General features: G+C 42.3%; 1 protein-coding gene across 1 annotated transcript; it reads left to right on the forward strand.

Annotated features, from left to right (window-relative positions):
• Positions 1-574: 574 nt before the first annotated feature.
• On the forward strand, positions 575-14,315 carry LOC106573721 (cholesteryl ester transfer protein). The gene is given in 15 exon segments (XM_014149025.2): positions 575-775; positions 1,030-1,144; positions 1,422-1,553; positions 1,783-1,853; positions 2,008-2,095; positions 2,231-2,304; positions 7,791-7,874; positions 7,997-8,088; positions 8,233-8,412; positions 8,797-8,847; positions 9,097-9,408; positions 9,638-9,680; positions 9,770-9,837; positions 12,774-12,859; positions 12,965-14,315. Coding segments are annotated over 11 exon segments (1,203 nt in total). The 5' UTR covers positions 575-633; the 3' UTR covers positions 9,271-9,408; positions 9,638-9,680; positions 9,770-9,837; positions 12,774-12,859; positions 12,965-14,315.
• Positions 14,316-20,984: the final 6,669 nt, after the last annotated feature.

The raw sequence follows: 20,984 nt of genomic DNA on the forward strand, positions 1-20,984 counted from the left end.
TCCTTTTCCACATTGCTTCCTCTGAGTTGTCCAGGCAGGCTACAGAGTTCAGCTAGTACTTCTGGTCCATAGAGACTTGCTCCCTCTGACCCAGTACACTCTGCAACTACTCATATCTGTCATGTACTTATTTACTGGAAAGTACATATTTTCTCAGGAAGTTAAATTGACTAATTGGTTCTCTATAGATTCATCATGATGGGTCTGAGTCAATACTGGCATTCCTGTCACTGGATGGTATGGGAGCTTCTGAGAATGTGCCCTATAATCTTTTGGGGGTACATCTCTGTTATGTACTGTCCTATAATAATCCTACCTCACATGTACAGAAGTAGCTGCCTGGGGCCAGAAAGACCACACAACAAAAAACACCCCCAAATCCTCAGACTTCAACTTTGGCCTGGTTGAGGCCCAATTATAGCCTACTGGGGCAGTTTTGTGATGTTTAGTTTATCAAAGGTTAGCCTCAATCCATCCCCCATCTCCCCGGAGGCGTCTTCTGTTCCCTCCCTCTTCCTCCGCTTGTCTGTTCGGTATTATCAACACAGCCTGGATCAGTTGCAAGTTTCTGAGGAGACACAACACAGCTCTGGGATCCAGTTTGAAGTCAGTATTAATTTAGCTGCTTGTGTGATGGATAAGTGTTTGATGACACTCCCAGTCCTGCTGCTGTTCCTGGGCCTGGTTGGGATATCCCGCTCCTGTCTGAATCCTGTCTCTGCATACAGATTCACTGGGGCTGTCTGTAGGCTGACCTACTCTGCAGCAATGGTCTGTCAGTATGACTACTTTATTCCCGTCTCTCTCTCTCTCTCTCTCTCTCTCTCTCTCTCTCTCTCTCTCTCTCTCTCTCTCTTTCTGGTGTTCTCTAGGATCTCTCTCACCTGTTGCTGAAAGTGCTTTATAGCTTCCTTATTGCATTGTTTTTGTTTGAATAAAAACATGAGCTTTTACTGACTTGGTAGTTGAACTGTTTTGTTGAGTATTAGCTTTAATCTCATACAGACAACATGTCTATTTTGTCTTCAGTAAATGAGAAGACCACCAAGGTGATCCAGGCTGCATTCCAGCATGCCAAATATCCAAGCATCAACAGCGAGAAGTCTATTCTCTTTGTTGGAAAGGTTAAATATGGGCTTACCAAGTGAGTGGACCTCTCTCCTTCCACAGTCAGCACACCAGCACCACGTGTGCATGCTTTTCCTTTCATTCTCCTCCATTTCCTCACTTACAATAATTTTGTCCTACATTCGCTAATCATAGATAGATGAAGTATATGGCACATGTTTGGATGAATGCATAAGCACTCATTTTTAAATCACAAGCAGATTGAACGTCAACTCTGTTGCCAGTGCTTTGTTGGTTGGCTCTTTTAAGGAACAACCAATAATATTATCCTCTCCTGATCTTTGCCCTCTCAGTCTGGAGATCCATAACCTGTCGATTGGGCGGAGTGAGTTTGAGCTGAAGCCAGTTAAAGGCATTGAGATTGCTATCTCCAACGTGTCTGCTGTTTTCAAGGGAACCATCCAGTATGAATATGGCAGCTGGCTGTGAGTCCTTCCATCAATCACTGTAACTGGGGAGGATGACACTGAGCAGGAAAAAGATGGAACTATTGTTGATCAGTTTATGTTCAGATTTTTTATATCATTTTCTGTGAGTTTTAATGTTATGTTGTATTTTAACCAAATATCCTGGTATGTAGGCTACTACTAAGGCTTGTATGTTGACCTTAGATAACTGTGTGCTGGTGACACTGCCATGTGTCACTGTTTGCAGTGTCAACGTGGGCCATTCAGTAGATTTTGAAATTGAGTCACATATTGATCTCGGCATTAACCCCAAACTTTGTAAGTAGATTTTTCTGTCCATTGTTTTTGTAGTTTTCAATGTCCACTCTCATTCTCATTCTCCTCAAGAGTTTAAAGGAATCTTATAAACAGAGTTTTATTGTGATGTGTTGTAATGTATTTCTTGGCACTGACCAGTCTTTCTATGTCTCAGATTGTGGAAAAGAGAAAGTTGCCGCAGATACCTCAGTCTGTTACCTCACCTTCCACAAGCTCAATCTCCTGCTGCAGGGAGACAAAGAGTGAGTGAACGTGAACATGAAACCTAGAGAAAATTGTGCAATATATTACACTTGTCAACTGCTCTCTGTTTTTCGACAAGAAAAGTAAAACTGCTACATAAAATACAAACCCTATGCTTTACATTCTGTCTGTAGACCTGGCTGGCTGAAGAGGCTGTTTACAGACTTTATCACCTTCACAGGGAAGTTGGTTATTAAAAGCCAGGTGAGTGACCTAAGAGGGAAGTTTAGGATAAGACCAATTTACAGTTGGACCTATATGCAAATATTTTAAAAACTAAACCAAGATAGACCACACCCTGTTGTTGGAATGGGAACAAATAATGGGAAGAACAAGCAAGGAGGTGGGCAAAGCCAAGCACGAGTTAGCGAGATCCTATTGGGCCGTTATAGCACACATCTGCATATTTCCGTTAGGGAACGCCTACTCTGGGAAGTGCACGTGTGCAATAACTCAATTCACCTTTGCACTCCTTCTAAACAACACGATTTTTTAAGACTTTGGCAAAAGTCTAGTTTTGGGAACAGAAAACTGTATTGAGATCAAATGTTTAATCGATGACAACATTTGCAGAATGTCTGTCAAAAATCCAACTCCTTCCATCTTCTCCCACTGCTGTCCACTGGGCTTCCTCTCACTACCATTTTTGGTAGTGAGTGGAAACGCCAAGTGGATGCTTCGCATTTATACATCCAGTGAAATATCTGTCTCATTGTTCTATCTGTGGTATATGTCTCATTGGCCTTTACTCAATTAGATTTGCTCAAGTCCTGCATCCTCTCTCCTCCGCCCTCTCTCACCTACTTTTGAAAAAGGTCAAAGTGAATGTCGGCGAAAATGTGCTTGTATGAAATTTAAAGGCTAATAAATATGTTTGATTCACATCTCCATCTCAACCAAAAATAAAAGTTAAAGAATAGGATTAAATCAAATCAAAGTGCATTTAAAGTTTGATTTGATTTAGTCCTTTTCTTTAACTTAGATTTTTGGTTAAAATGGAGATGTGAATACAACATATCAATTATTAATTTGTAGATAAACTGGAATTAAAGCCAGACTCAGTGGCACAGATGGAGCTATCCAAGCAGAAGATACATCTCCTTAAAAAGTTGATATTTGGTTGCGTTGACAACCAAACACAATTCAATATCACTTTTGCAATACGGTAAATAGCCTATTAACTTGTCGACAAGTTAACAAATTATATGTTGGATTCACATCTACATCTCAACCAAAATAAAAGTTAAAGAATAGGATTAAGCCAATGGCTCAGATGGAACTATACAAGCAGTAGATACATCTCCTTTAAATGTTAATGTTGTAGTTGTCAACCAAACACAATTCAATATTACTTTTGTAAGACAGTAAAAGCCTAATATTAAGGCTATCTTACAAACTAATGTAACAGTATTTATTCAACCTTAAAATTAGTAACTCATCTATGGACACATTGAAGTTACTGTAACAATAAATGCCTTCTTATGTAATCATAGAAGGTGTGCATGTTCAGGGTCCCAGGCCTGTGGAAATCTTCACAATTGCTATAATAATCTGCACAGAATCTCAAACAGTATCGATCACTTGCACCATATGCTTTAATGTAATCTCTACTAACTGCAACCCAGGTAATTTAGTTGTGATATTAGATCAAGCAAATTGATGACTCATTAAATTGTTGTATAAATAAACAAAATATCTGACATTGTATTCCAATTTGAACTTTGGTGTGCTTTGAAATGGTTGAAAGTGCACTGATAACATATTTAGGTGACAACTAAACGAAAAATCAGACATTGATTAGGAATTTGGTTGAGCTTTTAGCTTTTGGCTGTCTTTTTGAGTGGGTGAAAATAAGTTGGAATCTCATTGATCAACATAGGCTATCTACCAAATGTTAACCAATTCTCCATGTTGAAATGACATGGTGTACCCAGTGGGACAACCTGGTCTCAGAGCATTTTGTGTTATTCTGTATTTACATTTTACGAATTACACTTCGTATTATATATTCCGAATTTGCAAAACGTACAATATGTTATGAATTTGCAAAATGTACAATATGTTACGAATTTGCAAAACGTATATGATATGTTACGAATTCTAGCTAGTTGGCTAATGTTAGCTAGCTCGCTAATGTTAGCTAAGCTAGGGGTTAAGGAGTCCGCATTCTTCCCAGCCAAATCAGTTCAGAAGAGTTTGTGCATATATTATGACAACATTTTGTGACGTTTTTGTTCAATTTGGACTTCAGTGAGGATTTTTGGGGCTTTTCAGGCACACCATTTTTTTTCAGGAGGCAGGCCAAAGTTTGGAGCTGAAGTCTAAGCCCCTTCGTCGGTGATTGGTCAACAGTAGGCATTCTTCAATAAAGTCTTTGTTGTCATTCAATGAGAGACAACTCATTTTCATGCAATTTTTATTGAGAAATACTGCACCAAACATCTTAGTTACATGTAAAATTGCGCAACTAAGATCTCCTCTGCAAAAACTTCAAAATGAATGACAGATTTCTTGAGATATCTTAGATTCATTCAGACTATTTTGAGGAAGTGTATACTGGCTACGGCGTCTCGTGATGGACAAACAGTAGTTTTGCTGACTTTTTCTAATTTTTCAAGTGAACGTCTTTTAAGGGAGTATGCGAGCAGCCGAACTGAAGCATGCTGATGTCTCTAGGGTTAGGGGTTAGGGTTAAGATTAGGGTTAAGTTTAGGAGTTAGGTTAAAGGGTTAAGGTTAGGGAAAGGTTAGCTAAAGGGTTACGGTTAGAGTTAGGGAAGGGTTAGTTAACATGCTCAGTCGTTTCATGGTAGCTAAAAAGTTGAAAGTAGTTGAAAAGTTGCTAATTAGCTAAAGTTGTCCATGATGAGATTCGAAATCACAACCTTTAGGTTGCTAGACATTCACATTATCTGACCAACCACTCTACTTAAGTGACCATAAATGGAGTGTCTCGGACTTACGTACAGAATAATACAAAATACTCTGAGACCACATTGTTATATGTGATCCAGTACTGAAATGCATCCCAAAAGGTTTTAGTAGCTTATTTCTTCAGGTTGAGTGGGAAGTTTATTGTGGAAGACATTTTATAGATAAAGGAGAAGTAGAATATTTTTTTTAATGTGTGTATGATTTTCTCCTCCGACAATACAACAGCTGATTCAAAGTGGTGTGGCAGATACCAAAACTTTTCTGCGGTAGGATACACCAAAAGGTGTGTGGCCACTGCTCATTCTCTCAAAATGTCGGCGCCCAGAGAAGACAAGTTTCCGAGGAGAGAAGGACCATTATGAGATGTTATGTCGGGATTTCACCGGGCCGCAAGCAAAGTCCGGAGAAGAGGAATATTGGGACAGGGACACAGAAAGGTGGATTTCTGAGGAGGAATGGAGGGGGGGAAAAGAGGAAGAAGAGGTTAAAGAAAATGAGGAAAACTGAGGTTGGAACTGAATTTCAGGAAATAAAAAGGGAGATTGGGGGTGTTGAAGAAGAGTCAAGTACAAACAAAGTGAGCCGTGCTCCAGATCAAGTTCTGGAGGTGAAATGAAAGTGAAGGAGAGCGAGTTAAGTGAGATGGAAGGTGTGGTGCATCAATGAACACGATGAAGAGGAATCTGGTCCAGTAGGAGTGACATTTTTGAAGAAAATGGATCCTTGCCTTTTGGCAGATCCATTTGTGGTTTCAGGGTTGGTGAGAAAGGAGTTGGGTACAGTTGAATCAGTGAAGGTAACCTGTAGTGATATTTGTGTGTGTTTGTTCCAATCAAAGGGAGCGGGCGCTTCGTGTCACGCAACTTGGGTCAAGATCTGTTTCTTGCTTTGCTCTTCGGAACAGGGCACAATTGAAAGGAGTGATTTCTGGGGAAGCATTAAGTGTGGAGGTGGAGCAATTGAAGTTAAAGATTCCTGGTATTTGTGATGCCTGCTGTTTGGTGAGATGCAGTCCCGGTGGTGAGCATGGTGAAACAGAGGAGTCACTGTCAGTCCTTTTGAGTTTTGAGTCAGAGTCTTTACCCGACAAAGTCATGTTAGGATATATCAGTTATGCTGTTAGAGCTTTTGTGTCGAACCCACTGTGGTGTTTCAGATGCAACGTTTATGGTCATGTCGCAGCAGTTTGTAGGAGGGAGATTCTAAGATGTGGGAAGTGTACAGGAGGTCATGGGATAGAGGATTGTGTAGTTTCGGTGGAAAAGTTGTGTGTGTCAACTGTAGGGGTGCCCATGTTGCTGGGGATCGGAAGTGCGAGAGAGGCAGGTTGAGGTGGCTAGAGTCAGAGTAGTGCATAAGGTGTCGTATGCTGAGGCAGGGAAGAAAGTAGAAGAGGATGGGTCAGGATCCCTGTGAGTAGTAAATCTGTGCCAGCACAGAGGGATAGGCCAATGAGTTATCAATCAATCAAATGTATTTATAAAGCCCTTCTTACATCAGCTGATGTCACAAAGTGCTGTACAGAAACCCAGCCTAAAACCCCAAACAGCAAGCAAGTGATTTAAGCTTCAGTAATGTTGACTTCTTAGCATTCATAGCAATGGCTTTCAACTGTCCCGCAGAAATGGAATGTAAATCACAGAAAATAGATGTTGTGGTGGCAGCTACAGAGAAGTATTTGGGTATACGAGATTTGACTTTAGAAGAGTTTCAGGGTGTGTTGAGTGGTCGTGTCCCAGGTCATTGACATGGTGCAGGAGTAGATAAGATCAAGTAGTAGAATGGGGTAATGATTTTAATGAGTATAGGGTTAGTTTGAAGGGTGTTTTTTTTGTACATATCTATATACATATCTTTTTTAAATTATTATTTTAATTGTATTTTGTATATGATAGTCCAGTTGGGGGCGGTAAAGCAACATTTTGGATGCCAACCGCTGTTAAACTCCGAAGAAGAAGAAGGAGAAGGATACACCAAAAGGAGGCTATCGAGGAGGGGAGAATAAAAGATTGTTATAACTAAACCAAGATAGACCACAGCCCGTTGTTTCAAACATGAAGAAATAAGTCAGTGGTCGGAAGAAGCAAGGAGGTGGGCAGAGCCAAGCACGAGCTAGCATTTCCGTTAGAGAAGGCCTACTCTGTGAAATGCGCTTGTGCAATAACTCAATTCGTTTTTGCACTCCTTCTAAACAACGCCATTATTTTTTACTTTGGCAAAGGGTAAATTCTACAAAACGTAGTCCACTATGTTCGTAACATATTATAGTTTTGGGAACAGGAAAATGTATATTCACATCAAATGTTTAATCGATGAGAAAATTAGCAGAATGTCGGCCAATATTGATCTCGCTTTATCTTCTCCCACTGCCGGCCAGCGGTCTTCCATATTTGGCAGTGAGTTTGAAACGCCAAGCGGATGCTTCACATTTACGGTGAAATATCTGTCTCATCTGACCGTCTTCCGTTTGCCGATTGACAGATTATCCTTTGCTCAGCTAGCCAACGTCGCCATGACATCACTTACAAGTGTGATCGCGGATTTCCATTGGAGAAGCAGTAAATGCCTATCTTCATACTGTACTGTCTTTGACAGAGAGAGGACGGAGAACATACTTTTGCCAAAACGACAAAAAAGTCCAATGTGATGGAAAGAGGACTGACTGACAGCTCAACTCTGCCCTCTACTGTTTGGTTAATGCGACCTTGCTGACACATGATCTCATCAGCTGCAACAAATAATGAAACAATGTTATTCATAGGGAATGTATTTGCTTAATTGCCGATCTGCAAGGAGATCAATAATGTGGCAAACATACTGGCTGACTTTATACAGGAACGAGCAGGTATGGTCACGTTTTTGGAGTTTGGGTAGATGATGATGACATAAAGCCTACAACAAAACGTTATGTTATTTATGTCTGTCATCTATATACATATGTTTACATTTCCCCTTTGATTCCCACAGAGCAATTCCTTAGTGATGGTGACATCAGCATGAATATTGGTGTAACTTCTGCCCCTGTCATCACATCACATTACATTGAATCATATCACAAGGTGCAGTGTATAGCCCTTCATTATTTTTGTTTAGCATCCATTTATATGCTAGATGATGATGCACAATATCAACTGTTATTGTATATGTTAGGGTATCTATGTGCAGGGTTTTACCTGCTATTCTGACTTCTTCTCAATGTCCAGGGTCTGGCCAAATACAACAATGTGACAGCTGTCATCAATGCCTCTGTATTCCACCCCAGCCAGCTGACAGAGGACCGCATGCTTTACTTTTGGATCTCTGATGAGGTCTTCAACACCTTAATTACAGCTTCCCACCAAGATGGACGTTTTGTCCTCAACATCTCTGGCCTGGAGCTCACAGTGGGTGTTGACCTGACTAGTGGAAGTCACTCTAACATGATCCTGTGTGGCGCAGTTGGTAGAACATGGCACTTGCAACGCCAGGGTTGTGGGTTTGATTCCCACGGGGGACCGTTACGAAAATGTATGCACTCACTACTATATGTTGCTCTGGATAAGAGAGACTGCTACTGACTTAAATGTAGAAAGACGTCATTTAAGTAATCAGGAGTTGTTGTTGTTGGGGGTTATGTTAGAGGCAGGGCAACTCACTGTGTAATAGCGTGATGGAGCAAAAGCAATGTCTACAAGTATGATGTGGCAAGTAAACTCTATCTTACATGGTGACTTCAAGCTGATTTGTGTATTTAATTTGTGCTATTAACATGGTCAATTTAATTACAGGAACTTTACGAAGTGTATTTGTCAAGCGAAATGTCAGAGTTCCTAAGCCAGGTAATGTGACAAACCCAGTCAGTACAATCCTCAGACTTCTATCAGCTCCACAGACCATGTGACCTATCTTGGCATCTGCGGTACTATGACTATGGATCAATGCACATTTTGTGGTGTCTTAAGCTTGCATTGTGTTTTAAATAATCCTAGCAGATGAATGCAATCTGTATACATATGTGTGTATACAGGTAAATGTGTGTGTCTCTCAGCCTGTATGACATACTGTATCTGTCTGTTTCCCTCTGTCAGTTACTCTCCTCTGAGGAGCCATTTCTGAGGGTGTGGAGTGTGTCAGTGCCTCAAATGTGGACGACCCCACTGGGCACCTCTGTTAGAGCTTTGGCTGCAGTGAAGCTGACCAGTGGAGCTGAGGACATCCCAGGACTTTACTTTGAGACGTTCAGCCATATGTTGTTTTCATGATTTAAATAACATGGCATCAGACAACCTTTTCTCCCAGATTAGTAGCTAAATGAAGTTTGTCGCTGTCTAGGAGGTGGAGGTTGTTGTGAGAACTTCATACGCTGAGAAGAAACTGATTCTAAACGCTACAGTGCCACAGTGAGTCTTATTCCATTTTCATGCCTATTCTGTGAGCATGTACATAGGTCTACATGTCTGTAACTGTTATTGTGATGAATTCACTGTGCCTCCATAATGGTTACAGTGACTAACGGTTCAATTCTTGATTGCAAACTTCCTGGTTGCATGTTCACTAACAAGTACCCTACACTGCTGTCGACATCTGTGCAAGTAAAAAAAAAAAAGACTTTTCTTCTTTCCACAAAAGAATTTCCATAATGAAGGAATCACTGTCCAAAGACACACTGCAGGTGAGAATTAAGTAGACTCATTGAATCACTATCTAAGTGACATGTAACGTTGGTAGATTGCTTCTTTGTTATTTTCTTTTGCTCTCCAGATGGTTGAAGCACACATTGAATATTTAAGAGGCAGCGAAAAAAATAGGTGTCCCAAAAGTAATATCTGGTGAGTTCTGTTTCATCCTGTCCCATTTAGTGAATTGAGATATCCCACTGGGCATACCATGCATTTTCAACATGGGAGAATTGGGTAATATTGAGCAGATACGTTGATCGAGGAGATTCCGAACTATTTTAACCCACTCAAAAAGACAGCCAAAAGTTTGTTGAATTCCCAATGTGTTATCACTATGCTTTCAACCATCTAAAAGCACAACCAGATTCCAATGGAAAATCAATGTCTTATTTGTGGATTAGTTGTCACGTAAATGTGTTATCACTGTGCTTTAGAACATTTAAACGCACAACAAAGTTCAAATTGGAATGCAATGTCAGATATTTGGTTTATTTATACAACAACTTACTTCATCTAATACCACAACCAAATGACCTGGATTGCAGTTGAGATTACATTAAAGTACATGGTGCAATTGATCAATGCCGTTTGAGATTCTGTGCAGATTATTATAGCAATTGTGAAGATGTCCACAGGCCTGGGACCCTGAACATGCACTCTTTCTATGATTGTATAAGACATTTATTGTTACAGTAACCTCAATGTGTCCATGGATGAGTTACTAATTTTAAGGTTGAATAAATACTGTTACATTACATCTACACAAAAGTAATATTGAATTGTGTTTGGTTGACAACTACAACATTAACATTTAAAGGAGATGTATCTACTGCTTGTATAGTTCCATCTGAGCCATTGGCTTAATCTTATTCTTTAACTTTTATTTTGGTTGAGATGTAGACGAGAACCCAACATATAATTTATTAACAACTTAATAGGCTATTTGCCATATTGCAAAAGTGCTATTGACTTGTTTAGTTGTAAACGCAACTAAATATCAACATTTAGAATGAGATATATCTTCTGCTTGGATAGTTCCATCTGTGCCACTGAGTCTGGCTTTAATTCCAGTTTATCTACAAATTAATAATTGATATGTTGTATTCACATCTCCATTTTAACAAAAAAATCTAGGACTAAATCAAATCTAACTTTAAATACAGATTTGTTTTATCCTATTCTTTAACTGATTTTCGGTTAAGACGGAGAAGTGAATCCAACATATTTATTATTAACTTGTAGATTCCATTTGAAATCAACGAAAGCTTGAAACCCCAGGCCTATATGTATTGTCTGTTTTTTGTTTAATCCTGGGCAGAATTTAACAATAGCTGTTGATGACTTCCCAAATGCTACACTACATGGCCAAAAGAATGTGGATACCTGCTCGTCAAGCATCTCATTCCAAAATCATGGGCATTAATATGGAGTTGGTCTCCCCCATTTGCTGCTATAACAGCCTCCACTCTTTTGGGAAGTTTTTCCACTAGATGTTGGAACATTGCTGCAGGGACTTGCTTCCATTCAGCCACAAGCATAAGTGAGGTCGGGCACTGATGTTGGGCGATTAGGCCTGGTTCGCAGTCGGCGTTACAATTCATCCCAAAGGTGTTCATTGGGGTGAGGTCAGGGCTCTGTGCAGGCCAGTCAAGTTCTTCCACACCGATATCAACAAACCATTTCTGTATGGACCTCACTTTGTGCACGGGGCATTGTCATGCTGAAACAGGAAAGGGCCTTCCCCAAACTGTTGCCACAAAATTGGAAGCACAGAATCGTCTAGAATGTAATTGTGTGCTGTAGCGTTAAGATTTCCCTTCACTGGAACTAAGGGGCCTAGCCTGAACCATGTAAAACAGCCCCAGACCATTATTCCTTCTCTACTAAACTTTACAGATGGCACTATGCATTCAGGGAGGTAGTGTTCTCCAGGATACCGCCAAACCCAGATTCATCTGTCAGACTGCCAGATGGTGAAGTGTGATTCATCACTCCAGAGAACGCGTTTCCACTGCTTCAGAGTCCAATGGTGGCGAGATTTACACCACTCCAGCCAACGCTCGACATTGCACATGGTGATCTTAGGCTGCTCGGCCATGGAAACCCATTTCATGAAGTTCCCGACTAACAGTTTTTATGCTGAAGTTGCTTACAGAGGCAGTTTGGAACTCTGTAGTCAGTGTTGCAACCGAGTGTTGCATCCACTTCGCAGCTGCTTCTAGACGTTTCCCCTTCATAATAACAGCGCTTACATTTGACCGGGGCAGCTCTAGCAGGGAAGAAATTTGACGAACTGACTTTATGGAAAGGTGTCATCCTTTGATGGTGCCACGTTGAAAGTCACTGAGCTCTTCAGTACAGGCCATTGTACTGCCAATGTTTGTGTATGGTGATTGCATGACTGCGTGCTCGATTTTATACACCTGTCAGCAACGGTTGTGGCTGAAATAGCCAAATCCACTAATATGAAGGGGTGGCCACATACATTTGGCCATATTGTGTATATATGCGTAAATAATCATTGATGATATGATTGAAAAAAATATGGATTCATTTCATTTGCTCTGTTGAATGTATCTTTTGGAATGACTACAATTGCAATAGTGAATCTATTACTGTAAGTGGAGATTTCACAACAATCATTCTCACAATAGCACATTGGTAATAGTCAGTGAGAAACAGCAAAGCTGAGCATGGCTGGGCTTGGTTAAAACCCTGGATGGGAGACCAAAATGGATAGCTGTAGATAGATCAACTCTCCAGTAGGAGGTGCTGCCCAGGTGTTTTTTTTTCTTGTTGTGGATATTACATTGAAGAGCTGACATTTTTTTTCAAAGGTACAAATTCAACCTATTTTATACAAGGTTTGTCTTGTTGAAAATTGATTACCATGACATAATCCTGTGGTTGAAATGTTACCCTAAAAACAACAGTTGATTACTTTTTTAAAAATCGAATGTGTTTTCCACGTCACAATATGTTGACAAATGACATTGAAACAATGTTCAGTTAACCAGTTTGTGACCTGGGGGATGTGTGTGTGTTGTTTTGAACAATATGTTTTTCTTCTCGTCTTGTTGTCTTAGAACTAGAACCAGGTTTAACTGCACTCATGGACAAACAGGGAGCAAATCTGTTTGATATCATCAAGCCCCAGGTTGTTTCTCAGGATGTGAGTACTCATACACCTGTACTTCACTCTTACTTATCATAAACTCCAAATATAATGTATACACAAACTATAGGACTAAATAAATGCATTATTTTCTGTCTGTAGGGTTATGTGATTATCCAGACAGACTTTGGCTTCCCCCATCATCTGCTTGTGGAATTCCTCAGGAAGACTCTGGAGTGACTCAAATACTGAGCTGGTGGGAGTGGTCAAAGCTCCTCCCTATTTTGCTCTTTTGAGACACATACAGTATAATGAGCTCCGATGTGCAATGTTTTGAATGACTGTATTAGTGGAAATGTTGATAAACTTTAGACTTGGGAGTACAATTACTAATTGTAATTGCACCTGGACCAGGAACAGGTGCAAGCACATAGCAATCAGGCACTGTGTGTAAGGTATGTGTGGTGTTTGTAAAAATGTAACTTATTTTTCACCTAATTTGAAATGTCATTGTCTTTGTACACTCATTATGAACTTCTGTATTGACATGGTTGATTCTGTCTCTTAAACTTGTCCCTAAAGCTGAAATAGACATTAGACTTGGTTCAATTATAACATGATGTATTTGCATACTGTAACCAAAGGAACCATGGCAGTAGGGTATTTCCGCTTATGTCTTATGATTGGATTGGTTCATCTGGCACCAGTGGTGGCAAAAGTATCCAATTGTCATACTTGAGTAAAAGTAAAGATAACTTAATAAAAAAAGTACTCAAGTAAAAGTCACCCAGTAAAATACTACTTGAATAAAAGTCTAAAAAGTATTTGTTTTTAAATATATAAGTATTAAAAGTAAATGTAATTGCTAAAATGTACTCAAGTGTCAAAAGTAAAAGTATAAATCATTAGGAATTCCTTATTGAGCAAAACAGATGGCACAATTAGCTTTTTTTTAAATAATTTTTTGGAGATAGCCAGGGGCACACTCCAACACTGAGACATAATTTACAACAAAGCATGTGTTTAGTGAGTCCGCCAGATCAGAAGCAGTAGGGATGACCAGGGATGTTCTCTGTTTAGTGAGTCCTCCAGATCAGAAGCAGTAGGGATGACCAGGGATGTTCTCTTGATAAGCGTGGACACTTTTCCTATCCTGCTAAGCATTCAAAATGTAACAAGTGCTTTTGGGTGTCAGGGAAATTGTATGGAGTAAAAAGTTTAAAAAAATCATTAGGAATGTAAAAGTTGTAAAAAATATAAATAGTTAAGTAAAGTACCAATACTAGTACTTCAACATATTTTTACTTGGTTACTTTACACAACTGACCCCACAGAGCAAGTAGAACCGGTTCCTCTGCCAACTTCCCTGGTATACCAGGTGTCCCTCTGCTCTCTGGGAAGACAGCCAATTGGCGATAGAAGATAGCTTCAGAATGGAAACATTACCAACTTGTTTTGTCTCTGTAATGTCCCAGTGAATTTTGCATTTTTGGAAATAAAGTAATAAATGGTTGATGGTTAGTCTCCTAGTTATGTGTAGGTGGTGCTAAGGATTTTACGTAATGAGGGGAGGATGTTGATATCCTCCTAACCAGGCACATGCACAGATAGGGCTCTACCTGTGCAGAGCACATGCCCCTTTGCCGTTCCAGTCTCCAAAGTGCCCTTTTGGGTGGTGGTATAATTTCCCCCAAAATATTTTTTCTTGTATATATTTTTTGTAATTGTTGTTTGGATCCAAAGACATTAAAACCAGTGAATAGTGATAGCGTTGACATCATCCACGTATTCCTATGGAAAATTCCCAATGGCACCTGAAGCAGGAAGTATTTGAATTGGAAGTACGCTATATTGCTGAATAGGGCTGAATGCAAGGGGCCAGGGTTCTGGGCTTCATTTAGTATGTTTTTATGTTCTGGAACATTCAATTGAACGGAAACGGTGCTGTACTGAACGACCAGTTTTAAAATGAGGGAGGTTGTGGGTTGGGGAACGCTATCAGCATGGTCACGTCGCTCATTGCCTCAAACCGCACCCACCAAATGGGAGCAAACATGACTCAACGTCTGTGCAAGAACTTACAAGAATGTTTCGGAGAAATGTGTCGTTCAGTACAAAACATTCCGCAACGTAGCAAACTTCCTAATAAGACACTTTAGTCATCAAATCAAGCTTTATTTATACAGCACATTTCAGACATGGAATGCAACACAATGTGCTTCACAGGAAAAAATGATATGTACTACACAACAAACATAAGTGTATATAAAAAAATAACAAAAAATTGAATGACTAAAAAGCACCCTAAGGAAAAGCAAAGCTAAAAAGGTGTGTTATAAGATCTCTTTTAAAAATGTCCACAGTTTTTGCCCCCTCAAGTTCTCTGGCAGGCTATTCCAGAGGCTGGGGGTATAGTAACTAACGGCTGCCTCTCCATGCCTCTTGGTCCTAGGCTTTGGGATAGATAAAAGGCCAGTGCCAGAGGACCTGAGGGACCTAGTGGGTACATAACTTAAAAGCATGTCTGACATGTATTGGGGTGCACAATCATGGATTTAAAAACCAATAGAAGAGACTTTACAACCAGTGTAATGTGGGCTCTCCATCTGGTCTTGGTCAGTTCCCGTGCTGCACCATTCTGTACATTTTGCAGTTGACCAACGGCTTTCTTGGGTGGACCAGACATGAGAGCATTACAGTAGTCAAGCCTGCTTGTAATAAAATCATGGATGAGTCTCTCTGTATCAGCCTTAGACAGAAACGGCCACACCTTGGCAATGTTCCGCAGGTGGTAAAAGCTATTTTGGTCACATTCCTAATGTGTGATTTGATATTGAGTTCAGAATCTAAAATAACACCTTGGTTTTTTACCTGGTGTTTTATTTTTATTGCCTGTGAACTAAAGTGTGCGGCCAGATTCTCTCTCTGTGCTTTGGCTCCAACAATAGTACCTCGGTCTTGTCTTGATTTAGCTGGAGGAAGTTGTGAGCCATCCAAGTATTTAAATCACTAATACAGTCTAATAATTTATCCAGAAATGTAAAGTTGTGTGTCGTCTGTGTAACAGTGAAAATCAATGCTGTGCTTTCTGATAACGCTGCCATAGGGTAACATATATAGACTAAACAGTACCGGACCCAAAATCGAACCTTGTGGAATGCCACATGTGATATGTATTTTCTCTGAGTTTTGTTCACCAATGGTGACAAAAAATTGTCCTAAGCCAATTTAGAATTGGACCGGAGAGGCCAACCCACATCTCCAGTCTGTCCAGAAGGACATCACGGTCAACTAGGGCTGGGCGATATGGCCAAAATATCATATCACGCTATTTGTTTTTAAATTACGTATTTTATGTTTTTGAATAATAAAAGTTAAATATTTGCTTTATGAGTAGTGCGTGACCCTACGGTGGCAACACATACATTCTATGTGATTTCACTGGGTATTTTCTCCATTCTGATTGTTTAATACTGTTCAATTCAATAAAAAAATATTTTTTAGGGGCCTCCCGGGTGGTGCAGTGATCTAAGGCACTGCATTGCAGTGCTAGCTGTGCCACCAGAGATTCTGGGTTCGAGCCCAGGCTCTGTCGCAGCCGGCTGTGACCGGGAGGCCCATGGGGCGGTGTAAAATTCGTCCGGGTTAGGAAGAGTTTGGCCGGCAGGGATATCCTTGTCTCATTGTGCACTAGTGACTCCTGTGGCGGGCTGGGTGCAGTGCACACTGACCAGGTCGCCAGGTGTACGGTGATTCCCCTGACACATTGGTGTGGCTGGCTTCCGGGTTGGATGTGCATTGTGTCAAGAAGCAGTGGGGCTTGGTTGGGTTGTGTTTCAGAGGACGCATGGCTCTCGACCTTCGCCTCTCCTGAGTCCGTACGGGAGTTGCAGCGATGAAACAGGACTGTAACTACTACCAATTGGGGAGGAAAAAAGGGGTAAAAAAATAAATACACTGCTCAAAAAAATAAAGGGAACACTTAAGCAACACAATGTAACTCCAAGTCAATCACACTTCTGTGAAATCAAACTGTCCACTTAGGAAGCAACACTGATTGACAATAAATTTCACATGCTGTTGTGCAAATGGAATAGACAACAGGTGGAAATTATAGGCAATAAGCAAGACACCCCCAATAAAGGAGTGGTTCTGCAGGTGGAGACCACAGACCACTTCTCAGTTCCTATGCTTCCTGGCTGATGTTTTGGTCACTTTTGAATGCTGGCATGGCTTTCACTCTAGTGGTAGCATGAGACGGAGTCTACAACCCACACAAGTGGCTCAGGTAGTGCAGCTCATCCAGGATGGCACATCAATGCGAGCTGTGGCAAGAAGGTTTGCTGTGTCTGTCAGCATAGTGTCCAGAGCATGGAGGCGCTACCAGGAGACAGGCCAGTACATCAGGAGATGTGGAGGAGGCCGTAGGAGGGCAACAACCCAGCAGCAGGACCGCTACCTCCGCCTTTGTGCAAGGAGGAGCAGGAGGAGCACTGCCAGAGCCCTGCAAAATGACCTCCAGCAGGCCACAAATGTGCATGTGTCTGCTCAAACGGTCAGAAACAGACTCCATGAGGGTGGTATGAGGGCCCGACGTCCACAGGTGGGGGTTGTGCTTACAGCCCAACACCGTGCAGGACGTTTGGCATTTGCCAGAGAACACCAAGATTGGCAAATTCGCCACTGGCGCCCTGTGCTTTTCACAGATGAAAGCAGGTTCACACTGAGCACGTGACAGACGTGACAGAGTCTGGAGACGCCGTGGAGAACGTTCTGCTGCCTGCAACATCCTCCAGCATGACAGGTTTGGCGGTGGGTCAGTCATGGTGTGTGGTGGCATTTCCTCCATGTGCTCGCCAGAGGTAGCCTGACTGCCATTAGGTACCGAGATGAAATCCTCAGACCCCTTGTGAGATCATATGCTGGTGCGGTTGGCCCTGGGTTCCTCCTAATGCAAGACAATGCTAGACCTCATGTGGCTGGAGTGTGTTAGCAGTTCCTGCAAGAGGAAGGCATTGATGCTATGGATTGGCCCGCCCGTTCCCCAGACCTGAATCCAATTGAGCACATTTGGGACACCCACCAACGCCATCCACCAATGCTCCATCCACCAATGCCACGTTGCACAGCAGACTGTCCAGGAGTTGGCGGATGCTTTAGTCCAGGTCTGGGAGGAGATCCCTCAGGAGACCATCCGCCACCTCATCAGGAGCATGCCCAGGCGTTGTAGAGAGGTCATACAGGCACGTGGAGGCCACACACACTACCGAGCCTCATTTTGACTTGTTTTAAGGACATTACATCAAAGTTGGATCAGCCTGTAGTGTGGTTTTCCACTTTAATTTTGAGTGTGACGCCAAATCCAGACCTCCATGGGTTGATAAATTGGATTTCCATTGATTATTTTTGTGATTTTGTTGTCAGCACATTCAACTATGTAAAGAAAAAAGTATTTAATAAGATTATTTCTTTCATTCAGATCTAGGATGTGTTGTTTAAGTGTTCCCTTTATTTTTTTGAGCAGTGTATATATTTTAGCATTTTCATCCATTTCTGTATTTCCTGCACTCATTTGAGATGCCGTGTAGGGCAGCACGATATGGAAGATATTAATATTACAATTTTATCAAAGACAGTACAGTATGAAGATAGGCTAAAACTGCTTTTACAATAGAAATACCTGATCACACTTGTAGGCGATGTTATGGCGAGGTTGGCTAGCTGAGCTCACGTGTAGCAACACTTCATTGGGTCTAACATTTATCTAGCGCAGGCCGTCAAATCAAAGGCACTCCTTCAATATAAAAGCTGTTTTTGTCAGCAGGATACATTCCGAGTAAGAATTTCAGATTAGTCCCATGTACCGCACTACTCCCACCTCGCGTCCTTTTGACGTAGATCACCGACAATAGGATTGGAGTGATCCAATAGCTCACATAACCGTAGTTACATACGTAACCTTTGTTATGTAGCATTACATTGGATCACTCCAATATGGTATCACAATACCAGATTAATCGGTGATCTAGGCATGGCCAGATGAGCAAAGGACAGTCATGGTTGTCCCTCCATCCCCTTCCAGGGAAGTGGAGGCAACACCCAATACGACCATCCCGACCTGGTTGGCGGCAGCAACATTGACTCGATAGTATCAAAAGTGCAAAAGTGCTTGACGATGCCCAACTCGCAGAGGTGCACATTTCATCAAGGGGAACTCCTCGGAGCAGGGCCCACGATGTAGCTACTCCTCTAGTAGAATGTGCCACCACAGCACATGGCAAAGGCCGGCCGACCAGCTGACATGCTGTAGTAATAGTGTCCACAATCCAATGTAAGAGTCTCTGTTTCGATAGGCTCTTCCCCAGAACTCTCTGACCATAACACACGAACAGCTGATCCGATTGTCATATTCTCTTAGTCTGTCAAATGTAACTTGGGGAAAAACCAATCCCAATCACAGCCATGGGAGGTGCGTAAGCGGACAAATCTAAGGGCCGGTTCACATGTCTGTCAGACAGGACCTTCGGCAAGAAAGAGGGATTAGGCCGGAGGATAACACTTCCCTTGTCTGCACCCATTCGGAAACATTCAGCGCTCCCTGAAAGAGCATGAAATTCACTAACCCTCTTAGTAGAGGTAATAGCCAACAGGAATGACACCTTCATGGATAGGTGCTTCAAAGACGCTAACCCCAGGGGTTTGAAGGGGGTGACCTAGCAAGTGTTGACAGCAGCACGTTAAAGTCCCAGGTTGGCATCGAACGGGCCTTCGCTGAACGCAGACGTCTAACTCCCTTTATAAACTTGGAGAGCAATGGGTTGCCACCCATGGGTCCGTCAGGGCCATCGTCATGGCACGCCAAAATTGCGGCCAAGCAGTAGAGCAGTAGATGCTGCTCGGCCCGCATCAAGCAGTGATTGTAAAAAGTGTAAAACTGTTTGTACATCACACGACTCGGGGGCAACATTATGACCTTCACATCAAGTACAAAATATGCCCCACCGCATTTGATATGATGCGTTAGTGGAGGAAGCCCTGGTGTTCTGCAACGTGTTCACCACATTGTCCTGAATGCCTAGACTTGCCCATATATGCCTCTCAGGGGCCAAGCCCAAAGCTGGAGGCGGTGTGGGTCCGGATGCCACAGCATCCCCCGAGTCTGAGAGAGCAGGTCGGGTCTCAGTGGGAGCTGCCTTGGGGTCCCAGAGAAGAGGGACAACAGGAGGCTGAACCATGGTTGTCTCGGCCAGTAGGGGGCTATCAGGGTCAGCCAGTGGCCCTTCAAACTAACCTTGTCCAGCGTAGCTGTGATCAGGGGAAATGGTGAGAACGCATAAAGTGTTGTTGCTGGCCAATCCCGAGCGAGGGCGTCCAAACCCGGAGGGCCTGGAGGGTCCGACATCGAGAACCAGTGGGGACAATGAGTGTTCTCCTGAGAAGCAAACAAACCTGTGCTCTCCCGAACCTTTCCCACAGCTGTAACACCACCTGAGGGTGTAAACTCCAGTCCCCCTCCGGCGGGCCATTTCTTGAAAGCATGTCTAATTGCCCGGTTCAAGACACCGGGGATGTGCGCTGCCTGCACTGACGCTAAGCAGGTCTGAGCCCACAGCTCCCGAGGCATTTTGTGGAGGTGCCGTGATCTCAGTTCCCCCTGGTGATTAATATACGCCACTACTGTGGTGTTGTCTGATCTGACCAGGACATGCTTCCCCTCCAAGTAGGGCAGGAACTGTTGGCGTGCCAGGCGAACCGCCCTGAGCTCCAGCACATTGATGTGCTTGCTACTCCATGGGGGGGGGGTCCAGCGTCCACTTGCTGTATTGCCTCTGAATACTGCCCCCCAACCTGTTAGCGAAGCATCGGTGCACACTAGCTCCCTGCGGTGGACTTTTTTCACTATTACTCCCTCCAACAGGAAGGAGTGTAAGTGCCATTTCAATGAGAGTGCCATTTCAACAGAGTCCTCACACATGCATTTGTCACCAATAGCTGACAATGTCTGTCGTCTCTGGCGTAGATGGTGAGAGTTGAACCATTGCTGGAGTGGCCTGAAGTGAAGAAGGCCCAGAGGAATCAACAAAGAAGCCGACATGAGTAGACAGAGTAACTTCAGGCACTCTAATATGGACACGGCTCATCCAAGCCGGAAACGGTCTAGGAAGGCATGTATCTTCTCCAA

This window comes from Salmo salar, chromosome ssa16, assembly GCF_905237065.1.
Source record: "Salmo salar chromosome ssa16, Ssal_v3.1, whole genome shotgun sequence".
NCBI lineage: Eukaryota > Metazoa > Chordata > Actinopteri > Salmoniformes > Salmonidae > Salmo > Salmo salar.